The sequence below is a fragment of the Lagenorhynchus albirostris genome, chromosome 15 (assembly GCF_949774975.1).
Source record: "Lagenorhynchus albirostris chromosome 15, mLagAlb1.1, whole genome shotgun sequence".
NCBI lineage: Eukaryota > Metazoa > Chordata > Mammalia > Artiodactyla > Delphinidae > Lagenorhynchus > Lagenorhynchus albirostris.
In genome coordinates, this window is record NC_083109.1 from 23,457,513 (window position 1) to 23,477,476 (window position 19,964).

At 41.4% G+C, this 19,964-nt stretch overlaps 1 protein-coding gene across 3 annotated transcripts in view; it reads right to left on the reverse strand.

Moving 5' to 3' along the window:
• PHF20 (PHD finger protein 20) overlaps window positions 1-19,964 on the reverse strand; it is a 133,111-nt gene that overhangs the window by 89,654 nt on the left and 23,493 nt on the right. Inside the window, exons 2-4 of one of the 3 annotated variants that reach the window (XM_060122868.1) lie at window positions 6,887-6,972; window positions 4,107-4,278; window positions 3,143-3,227 (exon numbers count right to left, since the gene is read on the reverse strand). Coding sequence is in view for 1 of the 3 variants with exons in the window: in XM_060122866.1 (XP_059978849.1) it covers window positions 3,143-3,227; window positions 4,107-4,278 (257 nt within the window). In the remaining 2 variants the exon portion in view is untranslated. Of the gene's footprint in view, window positions 1-3,142; window positions 3,228-4,106; window positions 4,279-6,886; window positions 6,973-19,964 lie in introns of those variants that run through there. The other 2 variants (XM_060122866.1, XM_060122867.1) reach the window with 2 other exon arrangements.

Here is a 19,964-nt window from a genome sequence, read left to right on the forward strand (position 1 = left end):
AAAAAAAAAAGAAACTGAAAGTTGCTACCAAAAACTCAACGGATGACAAGCTTCTTTTCTAGAAATAAGACATTTCTTGACAACTTATTCATGTAAAACAGATCTTTTGGGGTTTTTTTTTCCTTGTTTTCTTCCAAGCTTCTGCTTAGAGAAAAAGAGAGGAAAAAAAAGAAAAAGTGTGTCTAAAGTCCATCAGTGTTAACTCCCTGTGACAGGGATGAAGGAAAATACTTTAATAGTGCAAAAAATAATAGTGCTGAAAGCTGTCAACGAAAGATTGAATGTAAAAGTAAAACGTGTACATAGTTGTAAAAAAAGGGAGTTTTAAAACATGTTTATTTTCTACGCACTTTTTTAATTTAAGTGAAAGTTTAATTAATAAACATGTCAAGTTTATTGCTGCAAAAAAATAATTAAATAAAATAAAAAATAAAAGTTGCTATCTGGTTGTGATTCAGTCATGCCAGATTCCCAATGCCAGCAGCCAGTGCTCTCCACTCTGGCTAGGGCCACTACCCACCAGCCTGCTCAGTCAATGCTCAGCCTCAGCAAAACCATCAAGGAGGTTAAGCACGGCAGAAAAATCAGACCAAGCCTTCCCAAGATGAAGCTATAGAAAGTGACTTCACTATATCCCCAGCCTCCTCCTAGCAGCACCAAAAAGACAGAATAACTTTTACAGGAAATAAAGGCACCACCTTGCCTGCAGAGGTTCTTCTCACAGCACCATTAAGCCGTGGTGGCCCCTACTAACCAGAGAAAGAGTGAAATTAGAGTCCAGCATTGTCCCTCCCAACCCTGCAACTGAATTACTAGAATAAATCATGAGCTAGAAACTGCCAGCTCCCCTGGATTAAACCTAACCCAAAGGCAGCACCTAAGAGTCATTTTTTTATCTCAAAATCAGGCACAGATGTGAGCACCCACAAAGGCTAGCTTTCCTTCGCAGTTCACGAGGTAGCATTAATGCCACACAGCTGGTTCCATTAACTTTCAGGATTGCCCCTCCCCCATGTCCCTCCTTCTCCTCCCTCTTCCAATTAATCTCAAGAACCAGAAAGGATGGCAGCATAATACAGGACTTCAGACTCAAGAACTCTGGGGAAAACAGGTTCTCCCAAAAATACCCACTCATTTTCAATGTCCTCCAGTTAACTAAAATTCACTGAACAGAATTTGAAGCTTACAGAACTAATATATTAGGGTAGCAAATGACCATTGTAGGAACAAATTACCTCAAGACTCTCCCTCCTATAATTTTAGCTCATGGAGGAAATAAACTGCAAAGATTTTTTAAAACAACTTGCAAAGCTCTGGTTGCCAAAGTTTAAAAGACATTTAAAAACCTTAATTAACTACGGCCAATAATTCGGCCAATGACTTTTAGTCCTTAAATGATCACTTCAAAAGATTTCAGACCTAGGGCTTCCCTGGTGGCGCAGTGGTTAAGAATCTGCCTGCCAGTGCAGGGGACACGGGTTCGAGGCCTAGTCCGGGAAGATCTCACATGCTGCGGAGCAACAAAGCCTGTGCACCACAGCTGCTGAGCCTGCCATCTAGAGCCCGCGAGCCACAACTACTGAGCCCACGTTCTACAACTACTGAAGTCCACGTGCCTAGAGCCCGTGCTCTGCAACAGGAGAAGCCACCATGATGAGAAGCCCGCGCATCGCATCGAAGAGTGGCCCCACTCGCCACAACTAGAGAAAGCCCGCGTCCAACAATGAAGACCCAATGCAGCCAAAAATAAATAAAATAAATTTATTAAAAATATATATTGGCTATATTACCTGTGCTGTACAGTATATCCTTGTAGCTTTTTCTTCTATGAGTTTGACTTGATTTTCCCCATATTAAGTGAGATCAGTCACCATTTTAATAAAAATGGACCTATAAATTGTATTTAATGAGTGTTTGATATAATAAACTATGTCTTTTACTAAAAGGATTTAAAGCAGTTTAATAACATGTAAGCTTTCCTTTAAAATAAATTTTTAGGTTAAAGTGAAACATATGAAAAATAGTAACAGGATTTTATTTTGAACACTGGCTTATAAAGTAACTTAGGGAAACAAGGGACTATCCAAAAAGACTTAATCCATGAACAGGAGGATCAGTAATTGTTTAGACAACTTAGAAGATACAACCTTGCTTTGGAGACCTGTGGTAAAAGAACTGTGGTTTAAGGATAACCTACATCTGTCAACCCACACTGGTCTAATAGCTGCCGGGACTGGGGGTGGGGTGAATGTAGCAAGAGAGGAACTAAAATTTCTGCTACATGCAAATGTATGTTCATTTTTGACCATTTCAACCCATTCTCAGACAAAACTTCTTGGTCACCCCGAAGTCCAGCAGAGTGCTGAATAAATACTTAAATAACTTCATTGAATGAAAAATCAATGTGGCCTTAGAGTCACCCCTAACACTGGTACTAAGAGGTCTGTTTGCCCTAAACATTCACTGCAGGAATCGTGGACATACCACAAACATCTTGGTAGAAAATGTTAAAAAAAGGAAAACAGGTATCACTTGAACCCCCAGTGTGTTCTCTGTGTGTCAGGATGCTGACCACACATATTACCTTCATAACCCTCCTCTTCTCTTGCCTTTATTAGCAAAATGAGCCTCTTTGGGACATGTTCCCGGTCCTGACTCCTCACATGTTCTAAATTCTGGCAAAGGCATTCCAGCTCAGTGCGCTAAATCCCAGTACCCCAATTTCAACTAGTAACTCTGATACTACAGACCACTCTCAATCACCTTGCATCCACAAAGCACATTTTTAAGAAAAGTTTGCTGTTTGCTTCATTTCTAGGCTGTTCACAAATAACTAAAAGGAATATTAGGGACTTATTTCATCTATTATATTAGGAACTCCTAGACAGCAAGAACCTACACACTTCCCAGCAGAGTGACAGATGAACCATGACTGTTTTAGAAGGCAAAGAACCAAACTCCCCCTCTTTAACCTACCTTTCTCTCCATTTATAATTTCTTCCTAACTCCTGACAGAGTAATTAACTTAAAGAGAGAGGATTCCTAGGCAATAAATACATACTGAAAATATACTCTCAAACTCCAATATTACAAACTCACCCCTAAGTCAAGAGTAAAAACAATTACAACTCAAATGCCTTACCATCCTTGTTAACAGCAGTGACTCTGGCTGGGTAAAAACGACAATCAGACCAGCAAGCAAGGACCTGCTCATTTATTTGAAATTCCTAAAAAATATTAAAAAACAAAAAAGATCCTGTTACCAATCCAATTTCATAGGACATACATAGTAACAGAATTCATAAAAGAAGCTGAAATTGACAAGGGCAGGAAGGGGAGATGGCTACTGGGATGGAGGAAGATGTTTCTGCTGTTCAGCATTGGGAGCCAAAACAAAAGGGCTAGACACAGACTTTTGCCATTTTAAGAGTTCTGGACAGCCATAGCACAGCACCAATGATAATCCTATCCTATCCCTGAAAGTGAGTCTAAGAGCCCAGGACCACCAGGGAACACACCAACTACACAAGCTGGAAGGAGAGAGTCTACTTCATCTTACGGGAAGCAGCAATCATGCCACCTAATGCCATCTACACTTTTAAAGGGTCTTTTGACAAAGGAGGCACTCATTCACCATTAATATTTCATACTGTTTTCCCAGCACACAGTTTGCATTGCTACATTTTGAAGAATGAATATTCTTCAAGGTCTTATAAAAGACCTTAATATGAGGCTAGCACAGTGCTCCACATGGAATGATTGCTGAATAAATGATCAGACAGCAGATGAGCTTACTAAATGATCTAAAGGGACACAGTGGTGTAAAGGAGAGAGAGAAAGTCCCCATTCATCATCAATGCAGTCTCAACCAAGTTAGTTTATGAGCTGTCAAATCAATCACGTCATACAAACAGATGACAGCTGAGATTCTTCAACAACCCCCCGCCCCCACCCGGGGCCATGGAGATCTCAGAGTTGCACTACAAGCCTAAATAAGGATGGTCCCCAGCTGCTACAGACTTTCACACCAAACATCAAAGGCTGGAACATAAAGTACCTAATGGCTGACCCCACTCATTACTGAATTACCCAGATTTGTTACTCACAGATGATCCTTCCTCTTCATGTAAGCCCTCTTTCCTCAGCTGTATTTTCTCTAAAGGGCGTAAATAAGGACTGTCCCAGCAGAACCATTCATCATAACGATGGTTCCAACGCTTGAAATGGATGAGTACTTTTCCTTCTTCGTAATCAATATCTTCTATGTGAGCTGGATACCTGAGTCAGGAAAAAAAAAGAAAATTAAATGCCTTTAATACCCACCCAAAATAATCAAAATGATACCCTTCCAAACCTCTTCCCAAAGGAGTAGGTCTCAAAGTACTAAATAAAGCCTATCATTTAGAGGTTCTGTGTCATTGTGTCAAATTGAAAATTATGAAGGCTAACAGACCTGGGGTTCAAATCCTATCCAGGATATTCCTTAGTCTGCGATTAAATTAACCTTTCAGAGCCTGAGTTCCTTCATGTAAAGTGGAAGAAGGATACCCAACACACTGTGTTGTAGTGCAAGTTAAACAAGATGACATATACACAAGACCCAAGCACAAAGGAGGCAGGAAGCAAGCATTTAACAACTAGATTATATTTTACGTGTTAAAAAATTCAAATGACCATGCAGCCCAGATTGTGTTAGTCTCAATTTTCAGAATTTTAAGAATTTTGTTAGCTATATATTGGAATACTATGAAGTTGTTAAAAAGAAGATGGCTCTATGTCATGATATGGAAAGCTCTCCCATGATGAACTATTAAATGAAAAGAGCAAGGTGCAGAACACTGTGTATGGTAAGTAAGCTACTGCTTATTTTTTTAACAAGATGAAAAAGAATATATATATTCATACATGCTTAAATATGCATAAAACATCTAGAAGAATACACAAGAAACTAACACTGGTTACTTGTGGAAGTATGGTCAGTTCACTAGATGGGCTCTTTCAATATCCAATCCACTCTTCTAGATTGAGAGTTGGGAAAACCAACAACTACATTTGCTTGACTCCCTTACAATTGGCAATCAAGGTCATGGAGACCTGTGGATTTGGAAGCAACTGTAGCGGCCAGACGCAGTGCTCCAGTGCAGGACCTCTCAAACTTTCATGCAATGCAAATCATCAGAGGATCTTGTTAAAATGCAGATTCTGATTCAGTCGATGGAGCTAAGGTCTAAGAGCTTTAAACAAGCTCCCAGGTGCTACTGACATGCTGGTCTACAGTGGCAAGGGTCTAATGTCTAGTCACTGGCTTCTTGAGTGTCAAGCAGCAATGGTGGGGGTGGCAGTAGCAGTAGTGAATTCCTGACCTCCAGATCACAGCTCCAGTGGTGGGTCCTTCAAATTTATACTCTAAGGGCAGCCCTCTTGGGTCCCACTCCTCCAACTCTTCCAACAATTTTGTAAGTAGCCAATTTCTTGTGTTAAATCCTTTTGTGGTTCAAGTACCCAGAATGGTTTCTGTTTCCAGCATTAAACTTGACTGATACAAGAGGGGAACTGGGTATAGCGGCAGGGAGGGGCAAAAGTGGGATGGAGACCTTTTGCAGTATACCTTTTAATACTTTTTCATTTTTCAACCGTATAAATGTATTGCTCATTCCAAAAATAAATAAATGGTTAAAAATAAAGAAAAATAAATATGCAATTGTTCTCTTAAATACACTTGTATTAATCAGAATGCTATTCGAGATTGAGAAAGTTTACACTCTACCTATTCGTTATTGTCTCCCTACAACTTGGACATGCACCATTTCCTTCTTCTTACATCTAACACTTAGTACCCTACTGTCCTAATAAATATGTGCTACCTAAATGAAAAGGCCTGCTTTCTTGTGTCATCTGTACACTGTGTCCTCTTCAACCCTAGACTAGTATCTGCTAAGGCAGTACACTTGGAGTTAACTAACCACAGAAGGTTGCAGATACTGGGCATTCAATAAACATTCAGCAAATGAATTCTATTCTCCCTATTCTTCCCAAAGGTCGAGTGTCTTGTCAGTTCTTCAAACCCAAAGCTCTCAGACTTCAGCTACCCATTCCAATTTCAGTCACTCTCCAAGTTCAGGCCCCAATCACTTCATGTGGGTATTTCTCACACAGGACTGACAGGGTATGCTTTTCAAAATTCCTAATGGTATTATGCATACATTAATTGCTCAAAAAATATTAACAAAAGGAATAAACAGCCCTGAAACTAGTCCCCCTACTCCAATCCAACTTACACACAGCTGCCATAAATATAAGCTATCTTGACTAAATATAAGCTATCTTGACAACAGACTAGCTAATTGTACGATCTCGTGAACTGAGTAGTACAATTGTAGGACATAAAAGAGGCTTCCCTAAGTCTATTCCTCCCTATAAAATGAGGAGAAGGATACGGATATCTCAACTGCATTCCTCTTGCCCTCTCATTCACTCAGCCTACCAGAGACTAGTAAGCCTCCCTAACTCACTCCTATTCAAAGCCCTTTCTTTAGTGGTTTACTATCTCTAGCTATAGTTTTCAAACAGGTCTTTGGAAATACGTGCAGAATTAATTTTTCACAGAACTAAATTTATTTAATTTATAGAACTTTCCTTTATACTAAGATCACATTCTTTCTAATTTTTTGGTGCTTAAATATACTTTTGAAATTAAAACAATGGTAATTGTTTTTAATCCTTACTAACATTATGCAGCCATTAAAAAGAATAAGGCAGCTCTCTATGTACTGATTTTTAAAGATCTCTAAGAAAGGTGTGGGGGGGGGAACAACTCAAGATGCGAAACGGTATTGAATGCACTACCATTCATTTGGGGGAGGGGAGAGAGCCAATACATTCGTACCTGTTTTTAAATGCGTGGGCTATCTCTGGAAGGATGATCAAGCAACCCGGTTTGCCTCTTGGGAGGGGAACTGGATAGTTAAGGAACTGGAGAGGAAGTATGAGACTTATTTTATTCAATATATATCCTTTTGTTTGTTTTGAATGTTGTACCATGAGCATGTATTAAATATAAAATATATAATTAGATATTTATTTTAAATATCCTTATTTGGCAAAATAAAAAGTTGGCACCTCAGTACAACCCCAAATTCTTTTGAATTTGCACTTGGTCAGTGCCTTCTAAAAGTCTGGTAAGTCTGGACCCACAGAAATAACTGCAAAATGCTAGGCCAGTAACTCCACTGCGCACACTCAGAGTATGAAGGACCTCTGGGCCCTTAGCTAGCCAAAAGCTACTCCCTTGTTCAAAAACTTCACAGGCACAGGCATCCCACTGTCTGCAGACTACACAAATCTCTCCAGGAGGATCAAGAATAACCAAGGGGTCAGTAAGTTTTCCTAAGAAGAAGGTTGTTCTCCCTACTTCTCTAAAGTGTGACAAGGATACAAGTCACTCATTGTGGATGGGGAAACCCAACTGCCATTTCACAGAAAAAGACAAGCAGTTGATCTTAGAGATCAACCCAGTAAGACTTGGTGGCTCACAACTGCACAGCTGCCTTGGGGACAGCTCAGATTCATCAGCCAACAGAACGTTATTAAGTGACTTTGATCTAGCCAGTCAATTCCAGGTCTTGGAATAAATTATAAAATGTATGTGGTTCTGGCCCCTGCCCTTGAGAAGAACCAGACACCAACTAAGTTTTTGTTTGTTTGTTTGTTTGTTTTTCCAACTAAGTTTTAAAACTACTCTGTGGGGAAAAAAAAAAACAAAACTACTCTGTGGATAGACATTCTCCCAAAGAGGAAATGCAGATGGGCAACAGGCACATGAAAAGATGCTCAGCATGGCTAATCATCAAGTAAATGCAAATCAAAATAACAATGAGCTATCACCTCACACCTGTCAGAATGGCTATCATCAAAAAGAACACAAATAACAAATGTTGGCGAGGATGTAGAGAAAAGAGAACCCTTGTACACTACTGATGGGAATGTAAATTGGTGCAGCCACTGTGGAAAACAGTATGGAGGTTTCTCAAAATACTAAAAATGGAACTACCACATGACCCAGCGATTCCACTACTGCGTATATATCCAAAAAAAACCCACTAATTCAAAAAGATACATGTACCCCAATGTTCACAGCAGCATTATTTACAATTGCCAAGGTATGGAAGCAATCTAAGTGTTCATCAACAGAGGAATGGAGGGAGTTCCCTGGTGGTCCAGTGGTTAAGACTCAGCACTTTCAATGCCGTGCCCCAGGTTCAATCCCTGGTGTGGGAACTAAGATCCAACAAGCCGCACAGCACAGTCAAAAAAAAGAATAAATAAATAAAATATTTATTTTTAAAAAAACAGATGAGGGACTTCCCTGGTGGTACAGTGGGCAAGACTCCACGCTCCCAATGCAGGGGGCCCGGGTTCGATCCCTGGTCCGGGAACTAGACCCCATATGCATGCTGCAACTAAGAGTTCACATGCCACACTAAGGAGTCCGCCTGCTGCAACTAAGACCTGGTGCAACCTAAATATATAAATAAATATTTTTTAAAAAATTAAAAAAAAAAACAGATGCATGGATAAAGAATATATGGTGTGTATATATATATACAATGGACTACTACTCACCATAAAAAAGGAACGAGGGACTTCCCTGCTGGCGCAGTGGTTAAGAATCCACCTGCCAATGCAGGGGACATGAGTTCAAGCTCTGGTCTGGGAAGATCCCACATGCTGTGGAGCAGCTAAGCTTGTGCGCCACAACTACTGAGCACGCACTCTAGAGCCCGCGTGCCACTAATACTGAGCCTGTGTGCCACAACTACTGAAGCCTGGATGCCTAGAGCCCGTGCTATGCAACAAGAGAAGACACCACAACGAGAAGCCCGTGCACCGCAACGAAGAGTGGTCCCTGCTCACTGCAACTAGAGAAAGCCTGCATGCAGCAATGAAGACCCAATGCAGCCAAAAATAAATAAATAAATATATTAAAGAAAAAAAAGGAATGAAATTTTGCCATCTGCAGCAACGTGGATGGACTTGAAGGGCATTATGCTAAGTGAAATAAGTCAGACAGAGACAAAAATATTGCATGATATCACTTACATGTGGAATCTAAAAAATACAACAAAGTAGTGAATATAATAAAAAAGAAGCAGACTCACAAATACAGAGAACAAACTAGTGGTATGGGTAGGGGGAGGGGAAATATAGGGATGGGAGAGTGGGAGGCACAAACTACTGGGTGTAAGATAGGCTCAAGGATGTACTGTACAACACAGTGAATATAGTCAATATTCTGTAATAACTATAAATGGAAAGTAACCTTTAAAAACTGTATAAAAAATTTTTATTAAAAAAAAACTACTAGAACCAACAAGGACCTACTGCATAGCACAGGGAACTCTACTCAATATTCTGTGATAACCTGTATGAGAAAAGAATCCAAAAAAGAATGAATATATGATATGAAAATCGGAATCACTTTGCTGTACACCTGAAACCAACACAACATTGTAAATCAACTATACTCCAATAAAATTAAGAAAAAAAACAAAACTACATTAAAAAAAAATACATGGTGGAACCACATGAAACAGCTTATAATCAACTGCTCTTTACTGACAAAAATAGTAATTTTGAGCTTCCCTGGTGGCGCAGTGGTTGAGAGTCCGCCTGCCAATGCAGGGGACACGGGTTCGTGCCCTGGTCCGGGAAAATCCCACGTGCCACGGAGCGGCTGGGCCCGTGAGCCATGGCCGCTGAGCCTGCACATCCGGAGCCTGTGCTCTGCAACGGGAGAGGCCACAACAGTGAGAGGCCCGTGTACCGCAAAAAAAAAAAAAAAAAAAGGTAATTTTATCTGGTTCAACCCAAATACTGGAACAACCATAAAGGAAGCTGGAGAAGATGCAGCAAGGTTAACAAAAGAGGAGATGTGGGGCTTCCCTGGTGGCACAGTGGTTGAGAGTCCGCCTGCCGATGCAGGGGACACGGGTTCGTGCCCCGGACCAGGAAGATCCCACATGCCGCGCAACGGCTGGGCCCGTGAGCCATGGCCGCTGAGCCTGCGCGTCCGGAGCCTGTGCTCCGCAACGGGAGAGGCCACAACAGTGAGAGGCCTGCGTACCGCAAAAAAAAAAAAAAAAAAAAGAGATGTGAATGGAATCTGTATACATGTATAGACAGAAAAGGGGAGACAAAATTTCCAGCTTCAACATTAACTAACAGCTACTGATGAGACTCTAGTTTCCAAACTAACATTGCAGCTGGGAGTCACATTTCTAATGGAAATACTAGCCAGAAAGGAGCAGACATTAAAAACCAAACTGAAATAAAACTTAGCTCTGGGGAGGAGAGAGGGATTGGGAATAGCCAAGAGACTTTTGCTTGTGGTTGTAATTTTTACAAGGATTTAGTCACAAAATACCTGTATAAGCAAAAAAACATACTTTTAATTAAAAGTTTTGAAAAATATTTAATGGGCTGATATCAACCAGTAGCTTCATGGTTCTTAGATTTATATGCTGCTTGGCACATCCACAAAACAGAATATTATGCAGCTGTAAAAAAAAATGAGAACGAACTATGAATTGACAAAGATTTCCAAATTTTAAAAAGTCAAGCTACAAAATCATGCATATCTTATACTTTCTGTGTTACAAAAGAGGAAAATAAGAATATACAGTATATTTGCTTTTGCTTAAATATTAAATAAAGAAACAATGGGGCTTCCCTGGTGGCACAGTGTTGAGAGTCCGCCTGCCGATGCAGGGGACATGGGTTCGTGCCCCGGTCCGGGAAGATCCCACATGCCGCGGAGCGGCTGGGCCCGTGAGCCATGGCCGCTGAGCCTGCGCGTCCGGAGCCTGTGCTCCGCAACGGGAGAGGCCACAACAGTGAGAGGCCCGCGTACCGCAAAAAAAAAAAAAAAACAGAAACAAGAAACAAGAAACAATGGTAGGAGGACTTCCCTGGTGACATAGTGGTTAAGAATCCACCTGCCAATGCAGGGAACATGGATTCAAGCCCTGGTCCGGGAAGATCCCACATGCCGCGGAGCAACTAAGACCGTGTGCCACAACTACTAAGCCTGTGCTCTAGAGCCCGTGCTCCACAACAAGAGAAGCCACCACGGGCTTCCCTGGTGGCACAGTGGTTGAGAATCTGCCTGCCAATGCAGGGGACACGGGTTCGAGCCCTGGTCTGGGAGGATCCCACATGCCGCGGAGCAACTAGCCCCGTGAGCCACAATTACTGAGCCTGTGCGTCTGGAGCCTGTGCTCCGCAGCAAGAGAGGCCGCGATAGTGAGAGGCCCGCGCACCGCAATGAGGAGTGGCCCCCACTTGCCGCAACTATAGAAAGCCCTCGCACAGAAACGAAGACCCAACACAGCCATAAATAAATAAATTAATTAATTAATTAAATATAAAAAAGAGAAGCCACCACAATGAGAAGCCTGTGCACCACAAGAAAGAGTAGCCCCCGCCCGCTGCAACTAGAGAAAGCCCGGGCACACCAACGAAGACCCAATGCAACCAAAAATAAATAAAGAAAATAAAAAAAAATTAAAAAATAAAGAAAATAAATTTAATTCAAAAAAGAAAAAGAAAACTAAAAAACTTGCAGAAAAAAAATTAAAATAAATAAATAAAATTTAACCTGGGGGAGTTCCCTGGTGGTCTAGTGGTTAGGATTTGGTGCTTTCACTGCCATGTCCTGGGTTCAATCCCTGGTTGGGAAACTAAGATCCCGTAAGACATGCGGCACAGCCAAAAAATAAATAAATAAAATAAAATTCAACTTGGAAAGGTCGGATAACCTAAACTTCATAGTAAATTAGGTTACTATGGTGACCTTATCTTAAGCAAGTGGTATAACTGGTCACTAAACCAAGAAGCCACAGAAGGGCAGTGTAGCCAATCAAATGTAAAGACACAAGGAGAATGACAAAAATTACAGAAGGAGAAATTCATCAATTCCCCTGACATTTTCTGAGTACCCACTCTAGGCCAGGAAGTGTACCAGCGTTTGGAAATACACGGCAAAATCTATAAAGTCATGTGATCACAACAGCTGACAGAGGCAGGAAGACAATGTTACACGGCACACAGGGCCTTTCATTTCCTCAGACATATACTACCTTCCCATACCGGGTCTGTTCACTTCACCTGAATCACTTTCCCCTGCCCACTCTTCCCAGGAAACAGCCTTACCCTCCTGCAGCCTCAGAATCCCTGACTATCTCAAGTAGCCCCCTTCTCCTTCCAATCTGTGTCAGTTTCCTGCTTGCTTCCTTCATAAATAACATTCGACCCAATCTGTAATTACTTCATTTGTTCCTCTGTTTACTTGTTTATGTTTACATGGCCTGCTTCCCCAGGATATTATAGACACCCCTAAAGACATCTATCTCTTACTGCAGTATCCTCAGGAGGAATAAATGTATAACTATACACACAAATAATTGTAATAAAGCATCACAGGTGCAACTACAGACGACTACTTAAGGTAGAATAGGGTACCAAGGAGCAGAAGGCTAGTTCTAAGGTAGAGGGGGAGAGGAAGGAGGCTGAGGAAGGAGGGCCAAGTCAACTAGTGAGAAGCAGACACTTGACTCAATCCTGAAAGATGAATAGGCATTTTCCAGGTGATGAAGGAGGCAATGAGACTGAAGAGTGTTTCTGGGAGAGGGTGTAATGTAAGTAAATCAGCATAGGTACAGAGGAAGAGAAGCACAAAGGAAGTACAGGAAGTACAGGAAACTGAAGGTGAGAAAAGAAACAGCAACTCTGTGTAGAGAACTATGCAGGAACCTTATGGATTCCACGGACCACTGGGTGTTAGTGAACACAGAGCTGGTGGTCCACAAGGTCTCCTTAAGGAATGTTTTATTGTGCTTTTTCATAATCTAAACCATCTTTATTAGAGCTTCCCAGCTGAGATGCCACAAGTGGATTACAGGTGAGCAACAACATGAAAAAGGTTGAGATGCACCGATCAAGATGACCACCATATAATCAAGTACTACTAAAGAATTTCAGTGTGTGTTTGCTATTAACCTGGCATTATATGATCACTCTCAAAAGGTAGCTGTAGTGGTTTTAAAAGACATCTGCAAATTTGACACTCCTTCCCTCCAAAAGTGGAGACTAATTATCCTTCCCTTGAATGTGGCCTCATTCCTAACAAATAGAATGTGGCAGAAGTGATGGTGGAGGACTTCAAGTCTGGGTCATAAAAAGTGCTGCAATTCTACACTTCTGGGCAAACACCCAAAAGAATCGAAAGCAGGGACTCAAACAGTTATCTGTATATCAATGTTCATAGCAGCATTATCCATAACAGCCAAAAAGTGGAAGCAATCCAAGTGTCCATCGACAGATGAATGGATAAACAAAATGTGATATGTTCACACAATGGAATATTATTCAGCCTTAAAAAATATAAAATTCTTATATATACCCTACAACATAGATGAACCTTGAAAACATTATACTAATGAAATAATCACAAAAGGACAAATACTGCATGATTTAGAGTAGTCAAATTCATAGAAACAAAAAGTAGGATGGTGGTTGCTAGGGGCTGGTGGGGGAAGAGAATGAGGAGTTACTGTTTAATATGTACAGAGTTTCCATTTGGGAAGATGAAAAAGTTCTGACAACATAGGGAATATAGCCAATATTTTATAATAACTACAAATGGACCATAACCTTTAAAAATTGTGAATCACTATATTGTATACCTTTAACTTATATAATACTGTACATCAACTACACTTTAAATACATACATACATACCTAGTTCTGGAGATGGGTGATGGTGATGGTTATACAACAATATGAATGCACTTAATGTCACTGAACTATACACTTAAAATGGTTAAAATGGTAAACCTTATGTTATGTATATTTTAACACACATACACACACACAAAGCACTGCTGCTTCTTGGGTTCCCCATTCTGGGGGAAGCCAGGTGTGGTGTCACGAGAACATTTTAGATGCCCTATGGAGAGGTCCACGTGCAACCAGAAGTCTCCCACCAGCAACTAGCACCAGCTTAAGACAAACATAAGACTTCGACTTAGAACCCTCCATTAGGCTGCTCCTGAATTCCTGATCCACACACTGAAAGGATAATATTTGGTGTTGTTTTAGGCCACTAGATTTTGAGAAAATTTGTTACACAGCAATAAATAACTAACATAGTAGCATTTTGCCCCAATGCTACTAAAAGTTGGATCCACAGATAGTACATAGGTTGGAGGCACCAGTCCCTATGTTTTTTTGAGTTTGAGACACACTACTCTAAACTACCAGATAAGCCAGCCTCCCCCAGGGCTCCACCAAGGAAAGGAGAGGGCTGTGGGACAGTGAAACCCACACCAAATAAAAGGGAATAACTCCACCTGCATGTCCAGAAAGGCAAAGAATAGTCCAGGTCTGACACAGAAATACAACATTGGCTTGTCCACAATATATGACCTCAAGTCCCAGGAAGGCTTGCTGCTCAGAGTCTTGGCTGCTTCTGTGCAAAATTAAGCTGCCCAACACCGCACACTCTGCACATGCTTAAATTAGAACAGCTAGACAGTGCTGGCAGAAATCTGTTTGGTCCCCCCACATACACACCAAAAATATAAACTGAAGAAATGTTACAGGGGGAAAAAGAGGAACAGAAAGGACAACAATTTCCCTCTGATTTCCTACTCCAACCGGTCAGCATTCACTCACATGGCTACTAATAACCAATGTGTGTAGTTTACTCTAGGGGTTATAAACTGCCTTTACATAAGGTATCTCACAGGATCTTTACCACCATCCCATGAGGGCTTAAGGAACTGTTACTATCACTGCACCCATTTTACATTTCTGGAAATGGAGGCTCAAAGCGAGTGACTAGGAAGAGGCATAACCAAGATCAGTATCCAAATCTCCTCACTAAACCCAGTGAAGAATCTTCTGCTCTCAACCTGACTTCACATGCAAACATGCTTGTAGTAACATGGGTCCACAGAGGTATCTTTTGTGTTAGCTACCTAATGGTCTACCCGGTGGTAGCCCATAATTTGCCTAAACTTTCCCCCAAGGGTTGGGCATTCAGGCTGCTTCCAGATTCTTCCCTATATAAAGAGCCTTTCTGCAAACATACAGCAATCATTTAGTTCAAGAATCAGAGTGTACCTCTCTATTCCTGGCTCAGGGCACACACCAGAAGCAAACGACTTCTATGCACAAAAGTAACATTCTAAGCCATCTCCAGCCTTTGTGGAGAGGGGATGGAGATGGAAATTGTATTTAGTGTAAAACAAAGGGCTGACTATTAAGCTGCAGAAAAACTGTGCTGTTTTGGATGCCTTAACTCTTTTCCTACCCCTTCACCACTTCTATTAATCAACATCGGGCACTTCTAACTCAGGAAATGTCTTGAATTCATCTCTCCTCTCTAAGCTGATCATTTCTCACAATTGAATAGTCAGTACATCCAGGTTAACTCCTATACCCCTCTACCAGTACTGGCAAAGGACCAGATACAGAGACACTCAATAAATGTTTGGTGACTGAATAAACACCACCACTTTTCTGTTCCTACAAGGGATCTGACCATGTCTCTCTCCTGCTTAAAATCTTCCTTTTTAGCCCAGTCTCCCACCACTCCTGATCTGTCCCCTCTCCAGACTCTGAGAACACAACATATTCTTTGAACTCTTTTTGCTCACGCTGTCCCTTCTGCCTGCTCTCACACTTCAGTCTCATCCTGGAAATCTTATCCTTTAATCTCACTTCCTTGCATATACCCTCAACTCCCTGGCCCCTCTTGCCCTCCATCATACCTGCCTGGACAAACCCCAACTGTAGGCAAATCAGAATCTCCACATTCTCCACTCCTGCACCCAGGCAGCTGATTATGCTGGAGAATACACACACGGTGATGGGTCTCACTTTATTTTCCTTTTTCTTTTTTTTTTTCTTGGCAGCCCCGTGCGGCATGTGGGATCTTAGTTCCCCAACCAGGGATGGAACCCAAGCCCCCTGCATTGGAAGCACAGAGCCTTAACCGCTGGACCACCAGAGAAGTCCCTGATGGGTCTCACTTTAAATGCATGGCCACAAATAGTGTTTCCCCTGGGGGTAAGGGGGGCTGTGTGACTGGGTATGGGAATAACAGTCTTCTGAGGTGCCCAGAATGTCTATTTCTTAATCTGGGTGATTACACAGCTATATCCATGTATAAAAGTTCATCAAGCTACACACATAAAATATGTGTACTCTAAAATAAATTATAGCTCTACAAAAGTTCTTTAAAAATAAACATTTTGGGGATTTCCCTGGTGACCCAGTGAGTAAGACTCCAGGCTCCCAATGCAGGGGGCCTGGGTTCGATCCCTGGTCAGGGAACTAGATTCCACATGCATGCCGAAACTAAAATCTCACGTGACACAATTAAGACCCGGCACAGCCTAAAGAAAGAAATATTTCAAAAAATAAACACTTTTAAGGAGTAGTATCTTTTCTCTCTTCTTAATTCAATGTTTTACAACTGTAAACTGCCATAAAAATCATTATCAAAAAAGTTTTTTAAAATTCCAGGGCCTACCACTGGCTGCTGAGTGGAAAAGAGCCTGAAGAGGAGGAGTCCAGAAGGACGCAGGAGACCAGTTAGGCAGCCACTGCTGCGGTTCACAAGATCCACAATGGGAGCCTGGACCACAGTAGGAGGGTGAAGGTGGCAGCCAGTGTCAGAGTCAGGATAGATTCTGCAGGTGGATCTGACAGGATGAGCTGATGTCCTAGGTGATGGAGTGGAAGAGAGGAGCCAAGGAGGCTCCAACGGGCCTCTAAAGGTTTTGCCTGTTGGGTTCTGTATAACTTGTCTGTTTTTATCTTTTACTCAAAATCATCATCATCCAGAACCTAGAAGCAGTGACCCCTCAGTAGCAAGGGACATACCTAGAGCCCAGATCTCAGCATCTAATACCATTTTCCAATAAAAGAAACCAAGGCTCTTTGGAGAAACAGCTGATTCTCAGACTAGGGCAGGAAATATACACAAGATGAGCCTGGGATATTTTGTAGTGCCAGAAATAAGGAAGTGTTAAACACGAAGTTATGATGGGAGTACATCAAAAGGACAAAAGTGCCAAATGAAAGAGCTCCCAATATAAAAACAGGAGCAACAAAATAAATAAAGTAGTACTGGATTATACCCAAAGTCTAAAATAAATGTCTGAGTCCATACTGATATAAATAAAATCATCAAAAACAAGGAAAATCTAAAAACTAATACAGGACTTCCCTGGTGGCACAGTGGTTAAGAATCTGCCTACCAATGCAGGGGACACGGGTTCGAGCCCTGGTCTGGGAAGATCCCACATGCCACGAGCAACTAAGCCCGTGTGCCACAACTACTGAGCCTGCGTTCTAGAGCCTGCGAGCCACAGCTACTGAGCCTGCGTGCCACAACTACTGAAGCCCACGCGCCTAGAGCCCGTGCTCCCCAACAAGAGAAGCCACTGCAATGAGAAGCCCGCGCACTGCAACGAAGAGTAGCCCCCACTCGCTGCAACTAGAGAAGAGCTCGCGTGCAGCAACAAAGATCCAATGCAGCCAGAAAGGAAGGAAGGAAGGGAGGGAGGGAGGGAAAGGAGGGAGGGGGACAAGAGAGAGAGAGAGAAGAAGAAGAGAAGAGAAGAGAAGAGAAGAGGGAAGGAAGGAAGGAAGGAAGAAAGAAAAAAGAAAGAAAAAGAAAAATACTGGGTGTACATACAGATGGGAACTCTGTGTATTTTCTTTGGAATTTTTCTGTAAATCTAAAACTATTCTAAGGTAAAAAGCTTACTGAAGCTTATCAGAAAAACTTCATGACCACCAACTTCCAGTGGACCTTAGTAGCACTTGAGGGCACCAGCAATCCTACCACATTTCTCACATCCTATCCCTCTTCACTCTCCTAAACGGTATTGCATACCTTATCTTCTTTCCTCAAACCCAAGACCAAGATCTCAGCTGAAGATTTTACTTATTTCACTTAAAAAGTAAAAACAATCAAAAAAGAATTCCCACTGCTGGTGGGAATGTAAAATGGTACACCTGCTGCGGAAAACAGTTTGCAGTTCCTCATAAGCTTAAACAGGCAAATTACCATATTACCCATCAATTTCACTCTTAGGTAGATATCCAAGGTAGATATCCAAGAGATATGAAAACAGAGGTCCACACTCAAACTCATACACAAATGCTCATAACAGCATTATTCACAATAGCCAAAAAGCGAAAATGATACAAATATTTATTCAACTGATGAATGGATAAACAAAATATGGTATATCCATATATAGAATATTATTCATCCATGAGAAAGAATGTTATATATGCTATAACACAAATGAATGTTGAAAATACCATGTTAAGTGAAAGAAGCCAGTCACAAAGGAACATGTATTATTTGATTTGGTTTCTATGAAATGCCCACAATAGGCAAATCTACAGAGACAGAAAGTATATTAGTGGTTGCCTAGGGCTGGAGAGAACTAAGGGAAGTGACTGCTAATAGATATGAGGTTTCTTTTTGGGGTGATGAAAATGTTCTGGAATCAGAGAGTGGTGATGGTTGTACAACTTTGTGAATATACTAAAAACCACTGATTTGTATGCTTTAAAGGAGTGAATGATATGTAAATTATATCTCAATTTTAAAAATAAAAACTAAAAAAGAGGGAAACAAAAGAATCCCTAAGGGCTGGCAAAGATACAGAGCAACTGGGACTCTCATACTTTGCTGGTGGAAATGCAAAATGGAACAGCCACACTGGAAAACAGTTCAGCAGTTTCTCATCAAGTCAAACACACACTTAACATATGACCCAGCAATCACACCTTGATATTTATCCAAGAGAAATGAAAACTTACGTTCTCACAAAACCTGTATTCATGTTCATTCATATTCACCAAAAACTGGAAACAATTCATTTCTTCAAACAGGTAAATAGATAAACTATACATCCATATGATTTAATTCTACTCAGCAATAAAAGGAACTACTGATTCATACAAAAATATGGATGAATCTCAAATGCACTGTAAGTGAAAGAAGCCAAACTTAAAAGGCTACATATTGCATGACTCCATTTATATGACATTCTGGAAAAGGCAAAACTATATGGACAGAGGACGGATCAGTAGATGACAAGGGCTGGAGGCTGCAGGAGAGGTTGACTACAAATGAACGCAAGTCAATTTTGTGGGGTGATAAAAATGCTACATTTTGATTATGGTGGTGCATGCATGCATGACTGTATGAGTCTGGCAAACTTCATGGAATTGTACGCTGAAAAGAGTGAATTTTACTGTTTGTAAATTATACCTCAATTTGAAAATACAAAAAAACACATGCTCCCATCACCAACTCTACAAGTAAACCTTCATCTCTACCTATATACCCAGTTTCCCTCTTCCCCTTATAATAAATGAACTATCTGCTCCTATCAATGGCCAATTCCTCCCACTTTGCATCACACCACAGTTCCTTCTCTCCTGTTTTCCTTGAACGCATGCCAATCAGTTTTTGTCCCCACTGCTCCATTAAAACAATTCTTGTCAAGGTCATCCACAACCTTGATGTAACCAAGTCAACAGTCACTCAATCCTCATTTTATGTGACCCACCAGCATCACAAGATTGAAGTGATTACTCCCTGCTTCTTTTTTTTTTTTTTTTTTTTGCGGTACGCGGGCCTCTCACTGTTGTGGCCTCTCCCGTCGCGGAGCACAGGCTCCGGACGCGCAGGCTCAGCGGCCATGGCTCACAGACCCAGCTGCTCCGTGGCATGTGGGATCTTCCCGGACCAGGGCACGAACCCGTGTCCCCTGCATCGGCAGGCGGACTCTCAACCACTGCACCACCAGGGAAGCCCTACTCCCTGCTTCTTGAAACACCTTTTCCACTTGTCCTCTAGAGCAGGGGTT